At 34.9% G+C, this 24,775-nt stretch overlaps 1 protein-coding gene and 2 long non-coding RNA genes across 3 annotated transcripts; all 3 read right to left on the bottom strand.

Moving 5' to 3' along the window:
- Positions 1-3,250: 3,250 nt before the first annotated feature.
- On the bottom strand, positions 3,251-7,911 carry LOC310725750. The gene is made up of 4 exons (XR_014533493.1): positions 6,534-7,911; positions 6,390-6,440; positions 6,047-6,238; positions 3,251-5,798 (listed from the first exon to the last, which is right to left on the bottom strand). It is a non-coding gene; the product is annotated as an uncharacterized lncRNA (long non-coding RNA).
- Positions 7,912-10,125: 2,214 nt separating this feature from the next.
- On the bottom strand, positions 10,126-11,895 carry LOC310725752. Its single transcript, XR_014533495.1, has 3 exons — positions 11,658-11,895; positions 10,561-10,668; positions 10,126-10,156 (listed from the first exon to the last, which is right to left on the bottom strand). It is a non-coding gene; the product is annotated as an uncharacterized lncRNA (long non-coding RNA).
- Positions 11,896-17,734: 5,839 nt separating this feature from the next.
- Positions 17,735-22,757, bottom strand: LOC310727068 (transmembrane protein 272-like). The gene is made up of 5 exons (XM_083543139.1): positions 22,629-22,757; positions 20,826-20,994; positions 20,534-20,584; positions 19,911-20,105; positions 17,735-18,936 (listed from the first exon to the last, which is right to left on the bottom strand). The coding sequence occupies exons 2-5, from the start codon at positions 20,893-20,895 to the stop codon at positions 18,722-18,724; spliced, it is 531 nt and encodes a 176-aa protein (XP_083399265.1). The 5' UTR covers positions 20,896-20,994; positions 22,629-22,757; the 3' UTR covers positions 17,735-18,721.
- Positions 22,758-24,775: the final 2,018 nt, after the last annotated feature.

The following is a 24,775-nucleotide window of genomic DNA, read 5'->3' as shown; positions in this document are numbered from 1 at the left end:
AGACCAACCCTAACTATAAACCCACCCCTGCATTGCTATTGGCTAGATCTAAAAGACATCAGAACAGGGACACTAAGTAGCTGCCATCATTCACGCACAGATAAGACCAGCCAGCACTGTCATGAAGTGATAAGGATGTTTTTGAATTGCTCCTGGGAGACATCTAGGGTCATAGCCACACAACTAGCATACACCGGCACCTGCCTCAACTCATCATAAGCCTAGCTACCCCAACTCTTACCTAGATCACATTTTTATGTTTTTATCACATGTAGCTCATTGTATTATTGCAGCCATTTTAACTTAATCATTCTTTAAACAGAGACAGACAAATTATATTGTATACATTCAACTATGTTCTGTATATAATTAAACCAAAACGTACATTTTACCATATTTTGAACATAATTATCTATTAAAATAATAGTACATACTTTACATGCTTTTACAATCTTTAATAAGGATGCTTTATTCCCATATATCCGGACAAATGAACTTCGTTCAACTGTGCCTTTAGTCAGCTCATTGTAGGACTTGCATGACTCAACAGTGTAGGTCCTATTCAGTTTTTCCAGGTATACTGGAAATCGCTAATCGAATCAGCTAACAGCAGTTGTGTCGACCTGTCATAAAATATTACTTAATTGTGAAAGTGGCTCAAATTCAAAGTATAGTAGTTACCCTGAAGAACCTTTGCCATTAAGATAACTGTTAATATAGAGCTGTGCATGGATAGACAATGTCTTCTTAAACAGTAAAAGAGGCAAAGTACAGTTGTAAGATGTAATTTCTCAGTAAACCTAATGCGGAATTGCTTTTGTAAACTGTAAAAGAGACAAAGTTCAGCTATAAGTTGCAGTTTCTCAGGAGATCTAATGGTAAACAAAAGATTATCATGCTTAATTGGATTTGTTCTTACAAAATAATTACTAGCCCATAAACTGCCCAAGCAAAATACAGGAATATCACCATGATCCAAACTGATTAACAAGTTTTCTTCCATTTTTTTAATAATGCAGATTATTACTATAACCCTAACCCTATTTTGTACTCTGCTGTCATTTTAGTGTTAATGCTCATGACAGAACATAATCCTTCTTTGACACTAACCTTTGTTCTGTAAATTCCTCCCTGTAGCATATGGTGGTCACAGGACCAAAGCATTCTTCTTCAATCCATTTGCCTATGAATCCATTCTCAATTCTCCATCCCCATACAAAGAGGAAGACTGTAAAACCTGGTTTATTTTTTCTCATAGCGCAGCAGGAGATGCAGGGCTTTACAGAGATATTCAACAGGGGTTTGAGTAGACCCGCCATAGCCTGCTTGATCCTGCTGTCTGACCCCAGCTTCAAAAGCATGAAAAAATAAATAATAAAAACTAGAGCAGACCGGATTGGTCCTTAAGGAGAATTGTTTTTCTGCCTTTTATGTTTCATGTCATTGTTTAAAAAAACCTCAAAGCTACAATATGGCAATATTTTCCTTGCAGGATATAGAGGAAGCTAACAGCCTACATTCAAATTTATGGCAATGCATTTCTTTATATACTGGAATTTACTACTTTATTACTTGGAGTTCACATTGAACATCGATGCCAAAATAGTTTTTATTGCTTCGTTCCAAACAAATAGGTTAAAGGTTAAAACAAGTACATAACTTAAATGGCATAAGCTACACACACAATTTTGCTAAATGCCTCGTGATTTTTGAACTTGTCAGGGATTGTTTTGTTCAAATGGATGTACAACAATACATCTGAAGCAGTGCATTGTATTTAACAGCTGTGTTGTTCAGAGACTTAAAAGTTGCAGAGTAGCAGAGAATTGCCTAAAAGTCTCAAGTATGCATTGGAACAAAATATTTAGTAAATTATTTAAGAGCACCTGTTTCCCTATGGGCCCATTTGATCTGGTTTCATGACCCTTTAAAATAATGGCAGCTATAAATTATTAACTTTAGTAAATAAAAATAATTTTAAACCTGGAAGAAAAAGCTGACATTCCAATTTATGAAAAGATACAATTATATTTAGTTAAAAGATCATCTAGACACTTGTACTAGGTCAAGATATACAATTATATAATTCAGAATGTGTAAATAACAAAGCCAGCTTTGTAAAGCTGTGTGTGTGTGTGTGTGTGTGTGTGTGTGTGTGTGTGTGTGTGTGTGTGTGTGTGTGTGTGTGTGTGTGTGTGTGTGTGTGTATGCCGTGTCTGTGTATATATAAGCGATGAGAACTGTAGGTCCTGCTGCGTCCTGTATTTGCTTAAACCAGAACAAAGCACTCTCACTGCTTGGTACTTATCTCCTATGCTTTCAGCTGCTATTCCACCACTGTGAAAATTGCTTCATCAGCCATTTTATTGTCTCATGGCTTATCTCTTATCTGCTTTTCAGATAATTCTGCTTATTTCTTTCATTGTAGATGAATTTTCATGCTCTATTAAGTATCTCATGGAAACAAAGTCTAGTTTGTGTGTGGGGTTTTTTTTTTTTTCACATTCATTCTCTCTCACTCTTTAATACCCCATATATCTTTTTTCCTCGCTTTGTCTCAAACAGAGAACAGTGTTTTACCCGGGTGATAGAACTGAATGTTGTCCACTCCGTGTCGCAGAGGAGAATTTTAAACAGCGCCGAGGGGCACCAGGGGCACATGGATCAATCCTACACATTCCTTTCTCTTCACTGAGCACTTTATTTCAGTTTCACAAATTAAGAGGGGGGGGGGGGGGTGAAAGATTATAAACACTTAAATGACTAATCTACATAGCTTTTTTATATGTATTTATGTATTTGATTTTGTAGAGTTGTGCTTTTTTTAAAAGATTTTATTTCAGTGTTGTTCAATACAGTGTTGTTCTCAACACCCCCTTTTGCTCCCTCTTGTGGTGCATCTCTAGCTACACTGGTTGTTAGTACCAGAAAAACCTCTTAATTAGTTATTAGTTCATTTGCATTAAAGCTAAAAACCACCTGCTCCCACTACGTTTAAGCAGTTCTGATCTACACCTCCAGTTAAGAGGAAGAAGAGGCTGTTTTTTGCCAGGTGAGCTGGGCTGAATGCTAAAGGAAGCAACTCTCTCAGACTCGTCTTCTTATAGGACCCATCAGGCTTGTTTAGATAAATGTCCCATTCTGTTCCAAAGTAAAATGAACAGAGATGAATAAATACAGTGTGTAATATGCTAGACTGAAGAAAAAAAAAAAAAAAAAGTTAAATGACAGAATTCACACAAGCAAAATGTATCAGAATCAGAATACTTTATTGATCTCATAGAAAAACTGTTGGGTGACAGTTGCTCCCAGGAAAATTGAAGATTAGAGTAAAATAATAATAAAAAAAAAGACAATATAATAAATATACATATTGAGTTTAATTAAATGTGTAGCAGCATGAGATAAAATGTGCAGCAGCAGAAAAAGTCAGACTACAATGATAGTCATACAAGCCTATGTTACCTTCGTTAACACCTGTCGACATGCCCCACAGGGTCCGACAAGTTGGTTTTTTTTTTTTTATATTACTGTCTATCAGTACCAAAGTAAACAATTATATTGTATGGAATAGGCAGTATGGTACAATATTGTATACAATTTATGTTTATTTACATAAATAATCTGTCGCCGATCAACATAAACAAAACTTTTTACCCTCTTTTATATTAAATTTCTACCCATGCCCAAAATCCAACAGGTTCGAGTAGTTAGTTTGAGTAATCCTACCTAAAACAATGCCTCCTCCTAGTGGGCATACTTTTAACAACAAAAACAATCCAATAGTTTTTTCTTGGGAAAAAAACAAAATAGCATTTATTCCAGTCCTGTAAAATGACAAGGTTTTTTATTTTTAATTTTTTTTGCAGTAACTGAGTTCTATTGTAACTGAGGGTTTAGGACAAATGCCACTGAAAGTAAAGGTTTGGGACACAGCCTACTGTAACTGAGAGTTTAGGACACAGCCAATTGTAACTGACTGCCGACTTGTATAGTAAAAACTCACCACAGTGAATTGAAGCTAAAGTCTACACCACATTACATTTTATCAGCAATATATAATCATTTTGGCAAAACTAAACCATGTGTTGCAGAGAGAGCGGACAATGATCATGCTTAATTAACATGATCACTAAAACATTGAGTATCCACTGATGTTCAGGCCCGAGCCATGTACATGTATAATAAACATTGTGTTCTTTATAATGCTGAATTTGTACTTACTAGCCATCGCTAATAAACAAAATGTGATGCGTTAAATATGACAACTTGGGAATAAACCTCAAACCTTCCTGCATAACTACATAAACCCAACACTTATGTATGTATAAGCGCTTAACATGTTAGAGTCCTACTCATGATTGGCTGGAGAGAGATTATGTCATTGTCCAACGCGCTTAATGAATCAATTAGTTTTATTACAGGAAACTTATAAATAAAACAAAACGGAGGTAGTGTATATATTTCTTTCTAGATGTTTGAACAAATATTACAAAATATAAATGCTAGTCCAAACATGATAGCCATATATTTATAAATTCTTATTACAGTGGAACTACAGTTTAAAAGCATAGTTCGTTGCGGAAATGTGCTACAGTACAGTATACAGTAATTCAGTATAATAATACATTTATAAGTGATGCTATTGTATTACTGTATACTGTAACAATATTAATCTTAAATAAAAATAAATACACATGATGTTTACTGTACCTTTGAAAAAAGTCGAGGCTGGTATGAGAGAGATGTGGAGGAAAGAGACTTTCACCCGAATGACTGGCTTCACTTAATTTAGGCTTTTTTGATTCAGTAAAATTTTTTGAGTCACTTGAATCTCTTTCTTTTCTCTCACTTTTAATCACAAATCTTTTCTTCTTAGTGCCTTCCAATTCATGGTTCTTTTTCATGGGAAACATTCGCTATTACAGTAATCACTACACTTGCTGACAACTAAACAGTATGCAAAATACACTGCTTTATGCACACACGTGGTCACAGTAAGAATACAGTACAGTATGTATGGTAAAGAGAACTCTACTTCAGTAGCTACACAAAGACTGAGGGCAAATACTCTACTTGGGTAGCTGGCTTGGGTGAGCGAATATAACCATCAACTCGGCCCGAGTGATTATTTTCCGTCGAAAACACAGATTTTCACTATAAATTCGATCCAAATTTCAACAAACATTTTTGCTCGTATTACAAAACACTTGTAAACCACTTAACTAGCAAACCGAGGTTCTAGTGTATTTTTAACTATTCTAACACATTCCTACAAAACTTACACATAACAATGAAACAAACACACACCAAGCACAGGATATTGAATCAATGGCAAACAGATAAAGAAGCTTCTGACAGAAGTGTGCCACAGCTAAGAATTGAAGTTTGGAGGATTTTTGGAGTAAATCCTCACTGATCCTGATCCCAAGTATATGGGCAATCTTCAGCATACCAGAATATTTCTAACCTTTTCCAGCCATAACCATATCTATAACATTGAATTCTTTCCATTTAGTATACATTGTTTTTAAAATATCACATAAAAACTGTGTTGTTGTTTTTTTTTTTAAATAAACACTGTGTTCTTCTTTAATGTTAGATTTGTACTTACCGGCCATATATGCTAACACACTCATAAAGAACATAACATATACAGCAAAAAATTGAAATAAACACACATACAAAGCACAGGATATTGAACCAAAAGCCATACATGTAAAGAGACTTCTGACAGAAGTCTTCCACAGCCGAGGAATTGAAGTTTGGAGGATTTATGGAGTATATCCAGACTGATCCTGAAAAGCAGTTAAGGACCACTGGTTATGAAAACATCTGTTCAAGTCATTTAAATCTAACATTAACAATTACTTTCTTAAATGTACTGAACTTTTTATGTTCTTACATCAAAAACTGTACAGGGTTTGCACCCATGAATTATCATAAACGAATATGCCAAGATCTAGTAACTGTGTCTTCTTAACATTACACCCCAACATTTTCTTTTCCACCGTCTATCATTTCCCCTTTTCAGTCAATTTCTTACCTGTAATTAACCAGATAATGCTGAAAACGCTGAGGCATAAAACACATAGAATACAGATCTGCTTCCAGAATCCTTCACGCAGTGTGTTCATCCAGTAGGCCAACATCAATAAAATGAGCCCACATGCACCAATAACAATCAGATATATAGGAATGTGGGGCTGAATGGGGCATTCATTGTAATGAATGGCTCCTAAATAAATCACATGAGAGCATACTTTCACGACACATGTAATTTAAGAAAATGTAATATTAAAAGCATAATGCTACATTTAGCCACACATACTGTCTGAATCAATGGCATAAATGTGAATCCTATGAAATTCTAATTTTTTAATGTTTACCTAATCCCACAGCTGTTACCAGAAGCATCCAAGCAATTAGATTCAGCAATACTAAAAAGTAAAACAACCAACACAAATAATTAGTAAGTAGCACACAGCCTAACTGCTCTCAAGCCCCATGTAATGATGCAGCGTAACACTTACCAATGCATGATATGTAAGCAGTGTTTATTTTTTTTGATTCCATCTTCAGCGATTAAATTCTAATGTCCAGTAGGAGGAATGAATAATTGGAAATAATTCTCTTGAATAAGATAATAGAGCAATCAAGAACTTTGTAAGTTTACTGTGTAAAACCTGTAAGTGAATCTTTTATGTAGCACTGTTGTATCTTGCTCAAACCTGTTGGCTCATCTTTCTTCCTGAGTGTAGTAGTTGGGCAATCTGTGCTTACAACATATCAGAATATTTCGAACGATTTTTTTATAGCAGTAGAAGTAGCAGGATTGCAGTAGCAACATAGAGTTATTTCCAGATGATAAAACCTTTTAAAGTCTTTATTTATACATTTTTACACACGTGATCAATATAAACATGTTATGCGTACAAAATATATTTTAGTACATGTTATACTTTGCTATTGAATGCACACCATTCACCTTGACTGTTGATTTCTGTAAAGCTGCTTTAAAACAATGTCTGTTGTAAAAAGCGCTATACAAATAAACTTGACTTGACTTGACTTGCCTTGCCTTCTATACTTAATAATTCACTCTGGCTGAAATCTGTCTCTCTCTTTTTTGCTGTTTTAAATTAATGCTGTTGAAAAAGTTACTTTTTATTTCATTATGATCAACTATATATGAAAATATATTAGATGAGCAACCTTGTATATGCTTTTTTTTGCTATAGTCTGCACCACAGCAACTATTATTCTGCAAGTCAAAACAGTTCATGGAAAGAGGAACCATATTTTGCTTAGACTTTCACTATTAGCTTTTAACACTTTCAGTGACTTCTGAGTCTAAAAAATTATAATAGTTCATGAGACCGCAGGAGAATTTTGCATACTGATAAAGTGATGTAGTAATTTTTATAGCGAGCAACGTCTTTGTTATCTATTGAACATATTACATAATAAAGTCTTTTAAAATGACAGGTTAAACAGATGCACGTACCACTTACTTGATTCAGATAGGCATTAATGCAACTACACTTAAAGAAGCAATTTTGAACGATCACCACAGACATAAAATTAAAAAAATAATAATAATAATAACTGATATCAGCAATCAGCAATTGACAGAAATATACCAGATGATTAAGTGGATAGATCATATGCCTAGATTCCCTAAGGTTAAAAATACTACAACCAATGGTACACATTAAACACCATACATCAACTTGTGACCTACAGTTGCACAAAATGAGCAAACTTCTTAAATTTCTTTAAACCCTAGTATGGGTTGTAGTACTATTGTCTGTATTGTCCTTCTGGCTCACATTCTGTAATGTATTTTCAAATACATACATATAACTGTTTAAACATTTACATGTGAAATTTCTTAATTCACCACAAATTTAGGAAACTGTTATTAGGTGACACTTCTGAGTTCGTTTTTTCCATAATTTCTGAAGGCAGCTGCAACAGAGTCCGAGAATCCATATCACAACTGCAACATATATGAAATTTGTGATCCAGAAAGCAATCTTGTAGACAGTCTTCTCACAGTAGTCAGCAGAGAGGTGGAACTCATATTTCGGTTCATATGCCATGTATATGAAAATAGTACCTAATAAAAGAAAGGCATCAGTTTACTTATAAGCATATACATTATTGAATTCTGTAAGAAAAAATAATATAAAAAAAATAATAATAATACATAAACTTTTAATTCACTCTATATTTTTAATCAAATAATCTAAAATTTTTTATACAGAGAAAATTATGTCTTATTAATATCCACATTTCGAAAGCCAGTATTGTCAGCAAATTGCCTACCTTACTAATTGGTTTATAACTGGGTATTTGCAACATTGGTGCTTACTATCTGCCAGACTTTCACTTTTGGACTAACCTATACTGCCTCCACTGCACATTTTATTAGGTTGCTGATGCTTATCTGACCCTATGATTCCCAGTGTACTTTATTTTTCTCTTAATTTGTCTGTAACTCCTAGCTCACTTTCAGTCTTACCTGTCAAGAGCCAGATTGGACAAAAAACAAGGAGCAGCATTTTAAAAATCTTGCACAGCAGAATTGGTTGTCCATTTGGTTGGAAGCAATGAAGATAGGGCAGGATCTGGAGAATTAGACATACTATTCCTCCTACTAGCAGGTAGACAGGAATCATGGGCTGCTTTGGGCAATCATGAATGTGTCTTGCTCCTTTAAGGGAAGATGTAGCAAGAAAGGCCAACAACCATTCAAGAAAAATCTAATAACATCTATATGAAATGAATTGGGTTCTGTGGTGATTTAAGTTGTTATTTTAATGAAAAGATTTTAACATGAGCTATGGTTACATTTCCTCACCAAGTCCAATGATAACAGTCGGTAAAAGACTCAGAAGAATTCCAATTCTTCCTGGAAGATATTGCAGAGGAGTATTAGTAAAAAAAGATTGTCCTATAGTTTATAAAGGGACTTGTTCATTTATATAGTACACATATACTCTTATAATGACTTATAAAGTCATAGGACAACTCATGTGTGAGGAAACACAGGCAGTAAAGTACAGCAATTAGTCACAGGCAAGTCAAATTTCACAGCCAGGGAAAATAAAGTTTACAGTTAGTTTAATGAATTTGATTTGCTTCTCCCTTTATTTAATCATTTTATTCAAAAAAGAAATAATTTAAAAGGTCCAGCTAAGGATTAAAAAGGCTTAAGTAGTTCAAACTTTAAAATATTTCAGTGAGAGTCTGTTTGGCTAGTTGTTTCACATCTTCTCATCAGGACATAATCATTACACCACCAAGCTCCCATGAGGGACTCGAGAAGATTATTCATACAAACATTACAAAATTCTAGTTCTTTATTGAAAACCTTGAGAATTAAAACCACGATGTGATAAGGTTTTCTGATATGAGTTTGTTTCACCTTGCATAATGGAGTTGACATTTAATGTGGAAACGAAAATAGACATGATTTTGCTGTTAGACATGGGTTTGTGAGGGGAGTTAGAGATTACATACTCAAATTATTCACTTTTCAATACATGTTGTAACTAGACTAAAATCAACAAGTAACAATAATTTTAAAATCTGTCATTGTATGTAATTATTTTATATAATTATAAAATAGCTGTAAGATTTGTTATTTAGAGTTATAAAGAAATGACAGAACTTTACTATTATTGATAATCACATTTACTAAATCACAAATGTTATTTTAAACAAATTTCTTTTTACTATAGTGTATAAACCTCTCCTTAAAATTGTAAAAAAAAAAATAATAATAATAAATTCTGTTATTTTGGCAAAGCAAACCAGGCAGTGTTCAACATCAAATAAAATATAAATATATTGTGATAGCAACTGTTATTTGTTACTTAGCAAATAGTTTGCCTTGTCACTAAAATGTAAAGAAGAATACTTTTTTTTTATTTCATAATACTATATATACAAAAATGCCAGCTTGTGCATTTAACAGAACAATGCGTTCACTTTTAAAACTATATGAAAAACTCTCAAGGTTAAAGGTTAATCTAAATTTTAATTGAAATTAAATTGTTAAAAGATTTAGTATATACCTGTGAAGATGGAGCTACAGACAAAAATAGTACCAGAGACAAATGCCATTTTGTTTCGAAGTTCAAGTTTTCTATGCAAAAAAAAACAGAAAAAGAATTCAGTAACATTCATTATCCAGCAGCTTTAGAAAGGATGAGTTCTTTTTAGTCTTAAATATTGTGAGCATTTTAAATCAAAATGTCTCAGTTTCCAAAATTAACATCAAGCAGATTTACAACCAGCTTTATGCGAAAAAAAAAAAAACAGAGACAAATTAACTACAACCGTGAACAACCTTTGGACAAAAATGTTCAACAGACAAAATAAATTCTAAAATAGTTGGAAACAGAAGGTGTACCAAAATATGTACATCCACTATTATGCCCTCCAATACCTCCACTACCAAAAAACTCATCTAAACCAGCCATACAAATGCCAAGTTGGAGTTTGCAGGTGATCACCTGCAACCATACATAGAGCTGAGGAATGAAGTACCGTGAAGCATGTGGGTGGCAGCACCATGTTGTGGGGGTGTTTTACTGGAAAAGGAGCAGGGCCACTTCAGAAAATAGACGGCATCACCAGGGAGGAGGATTACAGTATCTAACATGACATAACATTAATGGCACAGAGTTGCAAAAACCCTGAGTATGAAGTATTTTAAACTGCAAGTATGTACATTTTTGTAGATTGTAGGTTTTGTAGCAAGACCGATAAGTAAATTGACATGGATGCAAGTGTTGCTCCCACTAGGTGGCTTTAAAGTAATTATTATATTTTGTGTAGTGATGGGTGTGTGTGTGTTTATATAGAGTGGGTGATTGAGATCATGTGTGTGTGATTACTAATTGGGTGTCTGTAAGCATATGTCTGATGGGAAGTCCTGGGATTTTGTTAGTGCTAAGACAGTTTGTAAGATCTGGAGCACTGACATGACTAATAACAGATTCAGAGGAGAATTTTCTAAGTATGTAATGACTTGACACTCACTGAAGCGAAGGGCTAATGATAGCTAGCTAAACTTGAGCGACATAAACATTTCTCAGCCAGAGTATAACATGTGCAATCAAAGAGTCTGAAAGCTCAGACTGCGGATTAATGAAAAGTAACTATTTAATCTCTAGTGTTATATTTGTATGATCAATGTTTCTTCCTGAAAATCATAGCTTTGTTAAGTAGCTCGAGAGGGTGAAAAACTGCTTCATCCACATAGTAAAGAAGTAAAACACAGGGAGGGTGAAAATGAAGGTGTGAATGGTATGTTGCTAAAACTGTTGCAGTGGCTAAGACAGAATTTTTATTCTTATCTCTTTTTCCCTTTGCTCTTCCCCTTTGGGAAAACATCAGTTTTGCTCTGAAAAGGTTGGGGTTGGTTTGAAACTACTTACTACAGTGACAATTTACAGACAGAATAGAAACAATACAGTGTAATAACATTAAATAAAGTAACAAACTAATCTTGCCCTATTTTGGGTGAACACCCTCATACAGACATCATACAGTATTTTCTCAAAGATGTATACATGAACTTTGAACCTTTTTAAATGACACCATTGTCATCCAAAAAAACTATGCAGATAATTCTTACTCACCATGCATATGCTTTTCATCCAGTTTGTATTATTTGTGTCTTTTCTGTATCTGTTTATTGCTGTTGCTCGATGTATTATGCTTTGTTTTAGAGTATTGTTTTGGTTTTTATTTGCACTGGGAGGAGTTCCAAGGTGGACTTGTTTTAAACTTAGTCAACCGGTTATTTAAAAGGCTGCAAGGCAGCATCAATGACAGGAATCAGGAAATGAACGTATGTTTTTTTTAAGTAACCCAGTTTCAAAGCCTACAAATAAATACTATATTTATCAGGTCTACAATGGTTTGTAATAGTAAAGCAGCTTCTGACTGGTCTTCTAAGTTTCTCTTAATCTTTTAGCTTTTTTCAGTGCAAACTTGTGGACCTCTAACATAGCAAAACGTGCTATTAAGGATTCAGCTGTCCAACAAGGTTACTCTTCATTAAGTCACATAAAATCACCGCTTCATACACTTTACAATCCATTATTACCTGTTTTAAATTAGGTATGATTAGAAAATATTTGCTATATGGCATATATAATTTAATGTTTCATTAATGGTTATGAGCTGGCAATCACACTAATGCACCCATTCACATCAACTGAGCTTCTGTCGAGCATGTACCCAGCTTGAAGTTCCTTGAAGTCCACATTTCACCTGGTCTCTGAACTCTTCTGTCCTGATCAGAAAGGCACAACAGCACTAGGATACAGGATACTGGAGAACTTTTTGCCACTATACTATTGCGAGCATCCTCACAAACTGCATCTCAGTGTAGTACAGCAGCTGCATTGCTTTGGACCGTAAAGCCCTTCAGAGTGTTGTGAAAACCGCCCGACAAACTATCGACACTAAGCTTCCCACTTTGGAGAACTTTTACAACAAACACTGTCTGCAAAGGGTGGTAGCAAAGATACCTCTCATTCCAACCATGGACTATTCACCCTTCTTACATCGGGCAGACACTACAAGTGCTTCAGAGCCCACGAAAACAGACTGAAGGATAACTTTTTTCCTGTGGCTGTTACTGCAATGAACAGCTGATCATCATACAATGTTAACAATATGCTACTGCATTGTCACCTTCTGTGTATTTTGCACTGCTTTATCCACTAGGCATTTTTGCACCATCCATAACTCACGTTTATCACGGCACTACTGTATAGTCCACCTATATTTATTCTATATGTACTGTATCATACGTACATTCATACATCTATATCATGTTATTTGAGCATGTTATCTTCTGACATGTATATCTATGTACATTCTTTGCACAGTATATTGTACATTTCTATATATACTATATATTATTGCCTACTGCATCTTCTGTACATTATTCACCCTCACGCCTGTACATATGGACCTCATACCCTATTTATCATATTGCTATGACCACATTAGTGCATTGTTGTATATGTATGTCGTGAAGCATATAACACAAATTATTATCTCCTGTATTCAGAATTGCAAAAATATTAAGAGACTGAAATGTTTTATTTTGCAAATGTCAGGTGGCAGAGATGCTTGCAGATTTTATATTAAAGCAATTTAGAACATTAAGTAAATTCAGGAAAGAATTCAGGTGATCCACAAACAACATGAACAGGGCAATCCCAAATGCATGAACAATAAACAAAGGCTTGGTAAGGCGGGCAAAAGTGCACCAAGCATTACTTTGTACTGGTGTTGTAGTTGTGTGTGTTTATATAGTGTGGGATGATTAAGATCAGGTATTTGTAATTACTAATCGGGTGACTGTGAAAGTAAGAGTGATGTGAGTGCTGAGAATTGCAGTAAGTGGTGGCCATGTTTGTAGGCGCAAGGTGTTGAATGCTATTTACATTATCCTGATTTTGATCTACCCCTGACAGACTTCTTATGTCTATAAGATCAGGACATAAAGGACTAACATTAGCTAGACAAATTTAATCTCAGCCAGAGTATGATATGTGCATTTAAAAGCTCAAGTCAATTTTGAATTTGACATCCCGGGGGTGAATTTATTTAAAATATAATTACACCATTTCATGCAAAACCTGTTATTTTTTATGGAATCTTTTTTTTACCCTAACTGGAATCCTCCCAACAGAAAACAAATTCTGCACAATAGCTGATCAGCTGCACTAATTATTTGCAAGATAAATGATTGGCAGAATTATAGGCTAATCAAACAGCAAAGGAGAAGGAAAAACTGCTTTGTCCACAAAGTCTAAAACAGGGAGTGTGAAAATGAAGGTATAAATGGTATGCTGCTTGGTGTTGCAGTGGTTGAGGCAAAAAGATTTTTGCTGCGTTTTGCTGTGAGTCAAAATCTGATCTTTTTCTTTATTTGTCTTTGGTTTTACACCAGTTTTGCCATGAAAATGACAAAAGATTGAATATTTGAAATACTGAACAGGATAATAAGAATAAATAAAGTATCATTAAATAATATTGCTTTATGCTAAAATGCCTTGTTTTTTTCACATTAGCTCCCCATTTATGTTTAACCATAACAGATTTGTGATAACTTTGCAGATGTATTTAAAATACATTTAATTTATTATTATTATTTATATTTTTTTAATTAAAAAAATACTGAAATATCACATTGGCATTGGTATTCAAACCATTTGCTATGACACTTCATTTATCCATGCTTTTTTGCAAAATAGCCAAATTCAATGCAAAAAGTAAGCATTTTTGCAAATTATAAATTGACTTGTGTCATGTGTCCTACACTGAGGTAACACTTTCATCTTGCCACTGCCATAAAGCCAGTATTAGTGGAGTGTATTTTTAGTGCAGGTATAATTATGCAAGAATACACATTTCTTAATTCATCATTTAATACAATTCTATTGAAATATCATTATATTTAGATATGGTGTATTTCGAATAGGTGTTGTAAATTATCTGTCCCCAATCCCCACCACACATCATTCTCTCCTGTAAATATTAAAGTGGACATCGACATGGCAACCTTGAAAGAATAAAACTGCAGTGCAAACATTATTGTAAGTACATTAACAAATATTAGAACAGGAAGAAGAGTCCTGTGCATTTTGTTACCTCTTTACTAAAGAGAAAATAAAAATACAGTAATACGATGTTGGCTCCTGAGGCTATTACAGCCTTTTAATTTAGAAATGAACAAACTGCTGCATTTGGGATTTATTCAGTAGAATTGCACTGTTCTGCTGTAATTCCAGCTACAAAACACTAGGGGCATCTCATATGATTGTAGCAGTTTTTATAAGTAGTAATGAAATACACTATTTGGCCAAAGGTATGTGGATACTTTTGCCACAAAACAGGAAGAACACTAGTCTTGTAGAATTTATATTTCCATTTACTGGAACTTGTGCTAATAGCAAAGTCCATAGCAATTGCAATTGCTAAGATGGGAGACCTCGACTTTGGGATGTGAACTGCACTCCTCCTTGCCTCACATTAGCACATATACAGTGAGGAAAATAAGTATTTGAACACCCTGCTATTTTGCAAGTTCTCCCACTTAGAAATCATGGAGGGGTCTGAAATTTTCATCGTAGGTGCATGTCCACTGTAAGAGACATAATCTAAAAAAAAAAAATCCAGAAATCACAATATATGATTTTTAATCTATTTATTTGTATGATACAGCTGCAAATAAGTATTTGAACACCTGAGAAAGTCCATGTTAATATTTGGTACAGTAGCCTTTGTTTGCAATTACAGAGGTCAAACGTTTCCTGTAGTTTTTCACCAGGTTTGCACACACTGCAGGAGGGATTTTGGCCCACTCCTCCACACAGATCTTCTCTAGATCAGTCAGGTTTCTGGCCTGTCGCTGAGAAACACGGAGTTTGAGCTCCCTCCAAAGATTCTCTATTGGGTTTAGGTCTGGAGACTAGCTAGGCCACGCCAGAACCTTGATATGCTTCTTACAGAGCCACTCCTTGGTTATCCTGGCTGTGTGCTTCGTGTCATTGTCATGTTGGAAGACCCAGCCTCGACCCATCTTCAATGCTCTAAGTGAGTGAAGGAGGTTGTTTCCCAAAATCTCCCAATACATGGCCCCGGTCATCCTCTCCTTAATACAGTGCAGTCGCCCTGTCCCATGTGCAGAAAAACACCCCCAAAGCATGATGCTACCACCCATATGCTTCACAGTAGGGATGGTGTTCTTGGGATGGTACTCATCATTCTTCTTCCTCCAAACACGTTTAGTGGAATTATGACCCAAAAGTTCTATTTTGGTCTCATCTGACCACATGACCTTCTCCCATGACTCCTATTGGTCATCCAAATGGTCATTGGCAAACTTAAGACGTGCCTGGACATGTGCTGGTTTAAGCAGGGGAAACTTCCGTGCCATGCATGATTTCAAACCATGACGTCTTAGTGTATTACCAACAGTAACTTTGGAAACGGTGGTCCCAGCTCTTTTCAGGTCATTGGCCAGCTCCTCCCGTGTAGTTCTGGGCTGATTTCTCACCTTTTTAGCATCATTGAGACCCCACGAGGTGAGATCTTGCATGGAGCCCCAGTCCAAGGGAGATTGACAGTCATGTTTAGCTTCTTCCATTTTCTAATGATTGCTCCAACAGTGGACCTTTTTTCACCAAGCTGCTTGGCAATTTCCCCGTAGCCCTTTCCAGCCTTGTGGAGGTGTACAATTTTGTCTCTAGTGTCTTTGGACAGCTCTTTGGTCTTGGCCATGTTAGTAGTTGGATTCTTACTGATTGTATGGGGTGGACAGGTGTCTTTATGCAGCTAACGACCTCAAACAGGTGCATCTAATTTAGGATAATAAATGTAGTGGAGGTGGACATTTTAAAGGCAGACTAACAGGTCTTTGAGGGTCAGAATTCTAGCTGATAGACAGGTGTTCAAATACTTATTTGCAGCTGTATCATACAAATAAATAGTTTAAAAATCATATATTGTGATTTCTGGATTTTTCTTTTTAGATTATATCTCTCACAGTGGACATGCACCTACGCTGAAAATTTCAGACCCCTCCATGATTTCTAAGTGGGAGAACTTGCAAAATAGCAGGGTGTTCAAATACTTATTTTCCTTACTGTACATATACTATATATTATCTATCAAATATAGTCTGTAGTTATACTATCTGCAATATGTTTTAATCTTGTTTTCTGTTCTTACATTATGGATCTGATTAATAACGCCACAATTTATTCAAGAATTCAGAGGATGGAGCTGCCAGGAAGGAAGAAAAGAGGAAGGCCAAGGAGGAGGTTCATGGATGTGGTGAAGGAAGACATGCAGGTGGTTGGGTTGAAGGAGGCAGATGTAGAGGACAGGGGGGTATGAGGACGGATAATCCGCTGTGGCGACCCCTAAAAGGAGCAGCCGAAAGAAGAAGAAGAAGAAGATACACAATTTATTACAAATTATTTCTTTATTAGAATAGACTACAGAAAGTATAGATGTGCAAAAATTGTGCCATCAATAGCATACTTTTTGTTTTTTCCCAAAAGAGGAAAATATTCTTGTTTGCACTATTTGCTGGTGGTACTGTTTTTTATTTACTCTAAACAATATTCATTTGAATAAAATTTATAATATGATAAATGTGGTGTAATCATATGCAAATTTTTAATAAAACAGAGACAAAAAACTTAAGATAAATTCTTTATTAAACATTTATTAATCAGAAAAGGCTAGAAGCTAAAAGGAGACTTTACACAATTTGGGCACACAAAGTAAAGACTATAGTTTGATCATAGATTTTTACAATAGTGCTAGCATTATAAAATATTTCACTTCATTTATTAAAAGTATGATCGATTTGGATCTTTGTACAGGTTATAGATGTGTGAGAGATAAAAGCGAAATTGTGTTTCAGTGACCTTGAGTGGCACAATTATTATTGCAAATGTGCTGCACCTAGCCACTAGAGGGCCTCGAAGACAGATTCACAGTCCCATCCATACAATTATGTCCACCCATATATGTACAGAGAAAATCAGTCACTAGCAAAAATAAAAAATAAAATAGGGAACATTTAGGCCTATTATTCAAATTTTTTCCTAAAAAAACATAATTGCAAAATCATTTATTTGGTGGAAAATTATTTGCTACAAGCACGTGCACTCTTAGTGCCGGAAAGCAGCGGTTGAAAAAGTACACACATCCTTCACTTAAGTACTGATACTTATGTTTTAAAATACTTGGGTAAAAGGTGAAGTACTGACTACACTTTTTCACTCAAGTTAAAGTAAAAATGTTATGGCTTTAAGGAAAGAAATGTGGAAGGGCAGATGGTAATAGATTTTGCTATAAGGATGGAAATGACAGTGGTAAATACCTATTGTAAGAAGAAGGAGGAGCATAGAGTGAGGTATAAGAGTGGAGGAAGGTGCACACGGGTGGAATATGTTCTATGAAGGAGATGCAACCTGATGGAGTTCAGAGACTGCAAGATGTTGGCAGGGGACGGTGTAGCTAGACATCATCGGATCTTGGTCTGTAGGATGGAGGAAAGGAGGAGAGTGAGGACTGAAAGAAGAATATAATGGTGGGAACTAAAGGAGGAAGTAGTGTAGTGTTAGGTTCAGGGAAGAGGTCAGACAGGGGCAGGGGAGAGGGAAATGTGTTGACTAGTGAGGAGAGTCTATTACAAAAGAAATAGGACCTAAAAGCAACGGTTGGCAAATGTCATATATTCATAAAATAATATGTTGAAGTTTCAGTAACAGCACCGACACAAAATGAAATGCACCACAATGAAAAAGTAATTACCACAAGGGAACCAAACGCTAAAACAATTAAAGCATGTGGTTTGTTGGAATGCAGCTGTTTGTGATTGTGTTTAATCTATAAATTCCATATAAAGTAAAAGCAGAATCACTGATAATAATACAACAGAAATACCACAGGGTATTTAAAACATATTTAGTCAATATAGTATTTGGGCGATATTTCTGTGAATAAGAGGTGCCCCCATAAAATATATGTTTTAGTTATTCAAACCCTTGCTCTCGAATTGCATCTACAAATATCGTTGCAGTTTTTATTAATCAATTTTAATCTTTAAATATCAAATACCACCATTTTACACAGGGACAGTATTTTCTCCAATGCCTTATCATCAGGCTTGGGTAGTGGCTTGAGACTGTAATTTTGCTTGGCATGCACACATGCATATGAGAAAAAAGAAACTGCCCACAAAGACCAATGCTAGCATGATGTATGCCAGTATGGTGGTCCAAAAGGCAAACAAGTAAAGTGTCTTATTGCAGTAGGGTATGTCCACCACAGTTGAGTTGTAGTTGGCGGGGTAGATTGAGTAGATCCACACACTGCCTGTAAGACAGTGAACAAAGTAATATGACAAGTTCAGATAGCAATTCAACCTTCTAAAAAGCTATACATTGTTTCCCATATTTATCTAAGAATAAGCTTCAATGGTAAAGCTACATCATTGTGAATTAACTATACAAGACTTTATGATGTGTTTTAGTGAGTTTTTGTTTTTTTACTAGCATTCACAACATAGCTGTAATCTTGTTTTGGGAAATGCTGGAGATTTGATGACAGCATTTGATGACAGGTGAAATATATTTGTGTAATGTTATTAAAATTTACAACAGAAAAGACATCACTTCCAAATCTTTATAGTATTATATATATATATATATATATATATATATATATATATATATATATATATATATATATATATATATATATATATATTTTTTTTTTTTTTTTAGTAGTTGATATGTTCACTGCATTAGCATTGAAAGACTGAAAGGTTGTGAGAGGGAAAAATTTAAGTCAACAAAGAGGCTGATTAAACCAGCCATTTAGTAAATGCTCACGTCAGTCACATATTTAGTATTTTTGTTTGTAGCACACAATAATATGTACTTATATATTTTATTATACACTATAGGGAGCATCCCTATTTATCAAGAACATGAAAAGAGGAAAAAAAAAATTGTCTATGGCATGCTACTAGCCATGCTTACTAATATTATTTGTGTGGAACTGCTGATAATTAGGCTATTAACATTAGTGAGGATGACATCCTCACAATTCTTTGACTGCCAAAAAGAATCTAATAGCACATATGACAGTAGGGCTGGCTGTTATCCACATAGCTAGGTAAGGAAGAGAAAGCCAACAGTGGTAGCAAAAACTCCTGTTCTTTTGCTAGATGGTTGATGCAACAAAACAAGCAAAACCATCCCATTATTATTTATGAGTGTGTATCTCCTAACTGTCTCTCAATTCTTTCATATTTCTTTGGATTTCTTTAAATTGATTTTTCTCACCAGCAATGAACCAGCAAAGTATGAAGCCTGACACCAAGCTGTTCCAGATGGAGCAGAGGAAATTCAGACCTGGACTATCTTTCTGAGAAAAGGGTAGGCAGGAAAGCAGGGTCAGGCACAAGCTAAACACTCCAGACACCAGCACATACACAGGGATGTAGTTCTGTTGCGTGCACTCCTTTAGATAGATTGTACCTGAGGGGATGGATTCAAGAATTATGTGAAATAATGTCACAACTTAATATATTTCCAGTCATTTTATGCTTTCTACATGACTTTTAAAGGCAACAACTGTTTGCAGTTTTTCTCTTGTGAAATTATCCATGCCAAATGACAGTTGAATGTTACAGGCATATGCTAATTTGCCGAGTTTCAGAGGGTGCGTCTCTGATTAAGGTTCTGCAAACAGTATCGCTTGTATCAATAAAGCTTATATTTAACATTTTAATTCATTTAAAATATTCTTGAAACTTGAAGTTGTTATTTGAGTTAAAAACACAGCATTATAAAAATAAAGTAAAAAGGTCAATTCACATTTCAATTCACACGTTTTCATTCTCCCACATGAAATGTATACATACATTCCTTCTAAGGTGAAAATTGTTGTGAGGGCAGATGCTTACCTATGGAGATCTGAGCAATAGGTAAACCAACCAGCAGTAATTTGGAGAGCACTGTTATTATAAAAATAACAAAAGTAAAATGTATTCTTAATTAATGTTAAATTATTGTCAATGTTCCTGTATTGTGCTTTTACTGTAGGTCAAACCTATTTTATGTAGACAGTGCAAAATACATACAATAGTTCAGCATTTATGGATATTCTTTATTAATGTAATATTAGCTAGGCTGTAATAACCTATGGTATTTCTACAAAGAAATAAAGACCTCAAACATAAAATGAAATCTACTCACATATGCAGACAGGGTTAAATGTTGCCGACACTTTTAGGGGACTCCATGAATTTGCTGCTGATGTTGCCATGATGCTTTGTATTCTTTTAACTATGAACACCAAAACAAATCCTCATGTAATCCTCAAGTTCATGTAACCCACTGCACTGGATGTTCTTCAGTTATATAACTAGATAAAATAAAATAAATGTCTGGGTAAGTAAAATACTGTTCTGTTTCGAGTGAAGCTTATTATTTCCTTTACTTCTTGATTTGAACCAAATGTTTTCACCACCTTTTTCGGCTATGACCAAAAAACTCAGAAAGATCAGAAAGACTTTTCTTTTTAACCTAAAGATTTTGACTCTATACATTCACATGTAATGCTAGTGAGGTTTGGCAATGGTGTCATATGTGGACATTATTCCACATATTATCAGTATTGCATTTAGTCCAAAAGGTGTTTAGTGGAATTGAAATCAGGGCTCTAGAAGGCATCTTGAGTTGTATTCCAGCTTTGGCAAATCATGTCTTCCTGGAGCTTGCTTTGTGCACAGGGTCTAAATGCTGGATAATGTTTGGTCCTCTTAGTTCCATTTAAGGCAAATGTTTATTCTGTAGCATGCAGACAACTGTGAGCTTCTAATGTTCTGGCAACAATTCTGAGAAGGCCAGATATGGCTGTCATATAGTGTCCACAAACATTTGCATATATGGTTTATCTAGTTTATTTCTTGTAAATAGAGCTGCAACAACTATTTGATAAAATGTATAATAATCAATAATGAAATTCGTTGTCAACTAATGCTGTTAGCGATTGTTTGGGCTTATTTGGGTTAGCGTGACGGTAATATAACACAGCCACTTGAAAAAAGGGCCGGACAGTACAGGGTCAACCTGCAGCATTTAGTAAGCAAAACATTTAATAAAAAATAAAGTTTAATTATCAGATTAATCAATTAATTGGAAAAACTAATAATAATAGGCAGACTAATTGATTTTCAAAACAATCATTAGTTGCAGCCCTAGTAACGAGGTTGGAATTAATATATTTAACACCCTGCTGCTTTCCAACACCCCTGGATTAATTACAACCTCCTGATGGGTTCCAATGTACGTCTCTCACTATACAACTGAACATCATAATGCCATTCAGTTTAGAATTTTGACATTTATAAGACTGCTACCACATTCATTAGTTTACCCCTAACACTGTCATGTTGTCTTCTCTATTCGGAATGCATTTTCCTGTGTATTTATTGTTTTTATATATTGTTTTGTACCATCGTATTATGTGTTACACCATGGTCCTGGGAACACAACATTTTGTTTTAGTTTGTACAAGCTATATGAATGGCAAAAAAGCCCAAGTTGAAATCTGAAATGTGCTGAACAAAATCTTCTATTTCAGATTGTATTAAAAGTGTCTTTTAAGGCCTTATTATGAAGTCTTTTAAGCTTGATGTTTGAGATATTATATGTATTTTATAATAAAGCATTCCAAATATGACAGGTTCTATAGCCACATTCGTTTTCAACACACATAACACACACCATTGGCAGTCGCATACACTTACTCATTCCCCTTTTTTCTTTCCAACCATGGTCAAAAGCAAAATGCCCATGATTACAATGACAATTAACAAACACATAAAATAACACAAATAGCCATTAAAATCTAAAAAGGTTTGTATTCATTAAACAAGCTCAGCATTAAATAAGATTGAGCAACATTTAACACTACAGAAACCACTTTTATAAACACTCTGGTATACAGCCCAGTTTAATGCAGAAAACAGAAGCAAAGAAAATAAAATCACCAACTAGCTTCGGATCCTTTCTCTGATTTCTGTGAGGCAGTCCTGTTCAGTAGTTGAGACGCTTAAAATAACTCACATGCATGTCTAGGGTGCAGCATGTCAGGTAACCCTTACGCCAATAACAACTATTCTGCCTTCTACCAAACCACACCTTTGTTTCAGCTTAAACAACTGTGTCATTTTCATGCGTTTTGAATACAGGGCTGTCAGTCATATGCAAATATATAACTTTACACAAAAAGTGAATTTTTTAAAAGTAGAAATTCATATATTTTGTCTTTGGTTCTGGTTAGTTTAATATTATGTTTTAAGCTCATGCCTATAGAAGCAATATATGCAAGCATGCGAGCAATATCTGAGTTGCATTAGAAACCTATCTATAAGTTTGTTTTGTCCTCCATCTGTGTCATCTCGCTGTCCTAAATTTATCAAGAGCAGGAGTGTCCAATCTTATCAAAAGGCCAGGCTAGTTTTTCAAGTTTTTTATCTTTTCTCTCAGCAGTGTAAGGATGGTTAATGCTTATGACTGTAAAGTGTTTGAAGTGAAAACCAGCACCCAAACACAAGCCATTTCCAGATAAGACCTAACAGCCCCCAACATCTACAGTGTATTGCATTCTTGGTGAAACCGGTGATGACTGGAACATATTTTGTTTTAGCACCTGTAACTCTAACACTTGTTTGTTTTAGAGCTTGTTTTAGAAAAACATTCCAACATTTGTCTTTCATCATTTACTTAAAATAGAGGTCATTTCAACCTCCGTTATCATTTTACTGACTTCATAAATTGATGTCAAATACACTGAGATCACGGTTCCAACCTATTCTAATACTGCTACATCGTAACATTAGGAAAGAAGCAAAATTCGACTTTACTGAATGTCCTTTAAAGCACAGATTTGCAAACTGACAATCCTTGCGAACAAAACTAAGTAAAGTCCAATAAAACAATGTTATCTATGTATATTCATAGGGTCATAGTATCGTTAATTATGGTATCTATCAGTAGATAACAGATTACTACTCATTTGTGTAAATCTATTAGCATTCTAGAGATCGCTACCTTCAAAGCTGTGCCACTTTACATTTAAATGGTTAAAGCCTGCAGCTTGCATCCCTCAAGTTGCCTCTGTGCTTTTCATAAACACTGAGAGAACCATTCAGTAGGGCCTGATACTGATTTTATATAAATATACACTTTCTCTTTCAGTGGCTTTTCTTTATTTGTATTATTTTTTAACAATATACATGAATACATTAATAAAGACTTCCAAACTATGTATCTGTGGTCAAAACAAATTATGGTCCCAATAAGTGTAAACTAGATGGGATAGTATTTCACGGCTGGTTAAGTGTGCCCACAATTTTGACTAAATCACAACAGTGTAACCAGCAAAGCACCCCCCCACCACCACCACACCTCCTCCTCCATAGTGCACAATGGGAACAACACATACAGGAAACGTTCATTGCCCCCTTTGTAAATATTACAAAGACACGGCAGTTAGAATGAAAAATCTTTACTTTAAACTCATGAGACCAAAGGTTCAGTCAATTTATAAGCAAGTCTCTTCTGCTTTTTGTTCTATTGAAGTAATGGTTTCTCTTTCTGCAAGTCTGCTTTGAACAATAGATGTTGAAATATGTCTGCTATATTAACTCTGAGAAGGATTTATGTAAATCAGCAGTTTCTGAGGCTGATAATTCTAATAAATTTATCCTGTGCAGCAAAGGTTGCTCTTGATCTTCCTTTTCTGGGACTATCCAAATGAGAGCCTGTTCCATCCAAGCATTTGTTGATTTTGGATTCTGCACTTAGGAATACGATTACATTTCTTGAGATTTTTCAAACTGACTGTTTCTTGCCGTAATTTGGATTGGTAGTAGTTATAGTAACACTAACAGGGGTACTGACTCTGTACACACCCTTTCCTCTGTACAAGGCAACTGATGTTCTAAAGCACGGTAAGAAGAAATAAACAAGAAATGTCACAAATAAACTTTTGTCAGAGCATACCTGAGAATTGAGAACTATTCCAGGTGACTTCCTTCTGAATCTAATGATAGAATGCCATGCGTTTGCCAAGTTGTCATCAAAACTAAATGTAGTTACTTTTCCAAAATATTAAACATATTCTGGGTTGTTTAAAG

This window comes from Silurus aristotelis, assembly GCF_946808225.1.
Source record: "Silurus aristotelis genome assembly, chromosome: 5".
Taxonomy (NCBI): domain Eukaryota; kingdom Metazoa; phylum Chordata; class Actinopteri; order Siluriformes; family Siluridae; genus Silurus; species Silurus aristotelis.
This window is presented reverse-complemented; position numbering and strand designations above follow the sequence as displayed.

Bases quoted from the DNA above. Each gene is read 5' to 3' on its own strand.
- LOC310727068 (XM_083543139.1), bottom strand. From the start codon at position 20,895: ATGGCAACATCAGCAGCAAATTCATGGAGTCCCCTAAAAGTGTCGGCA. The intron at 20,585-20,825 runs GTGAGTAGATTT...TTATAATAACAG, and splicing joins ATTTAACCCTGTCTGCATAT to TGCTCTCCAAATTACTGCTG. The intron at 20,106-20,533 runs GTAAGCATCTGC...CCATCCCCTCAG, and splicing joins TATTGCTCAGATCTCCATAG to GTACAATCTATCTAAAGGAG.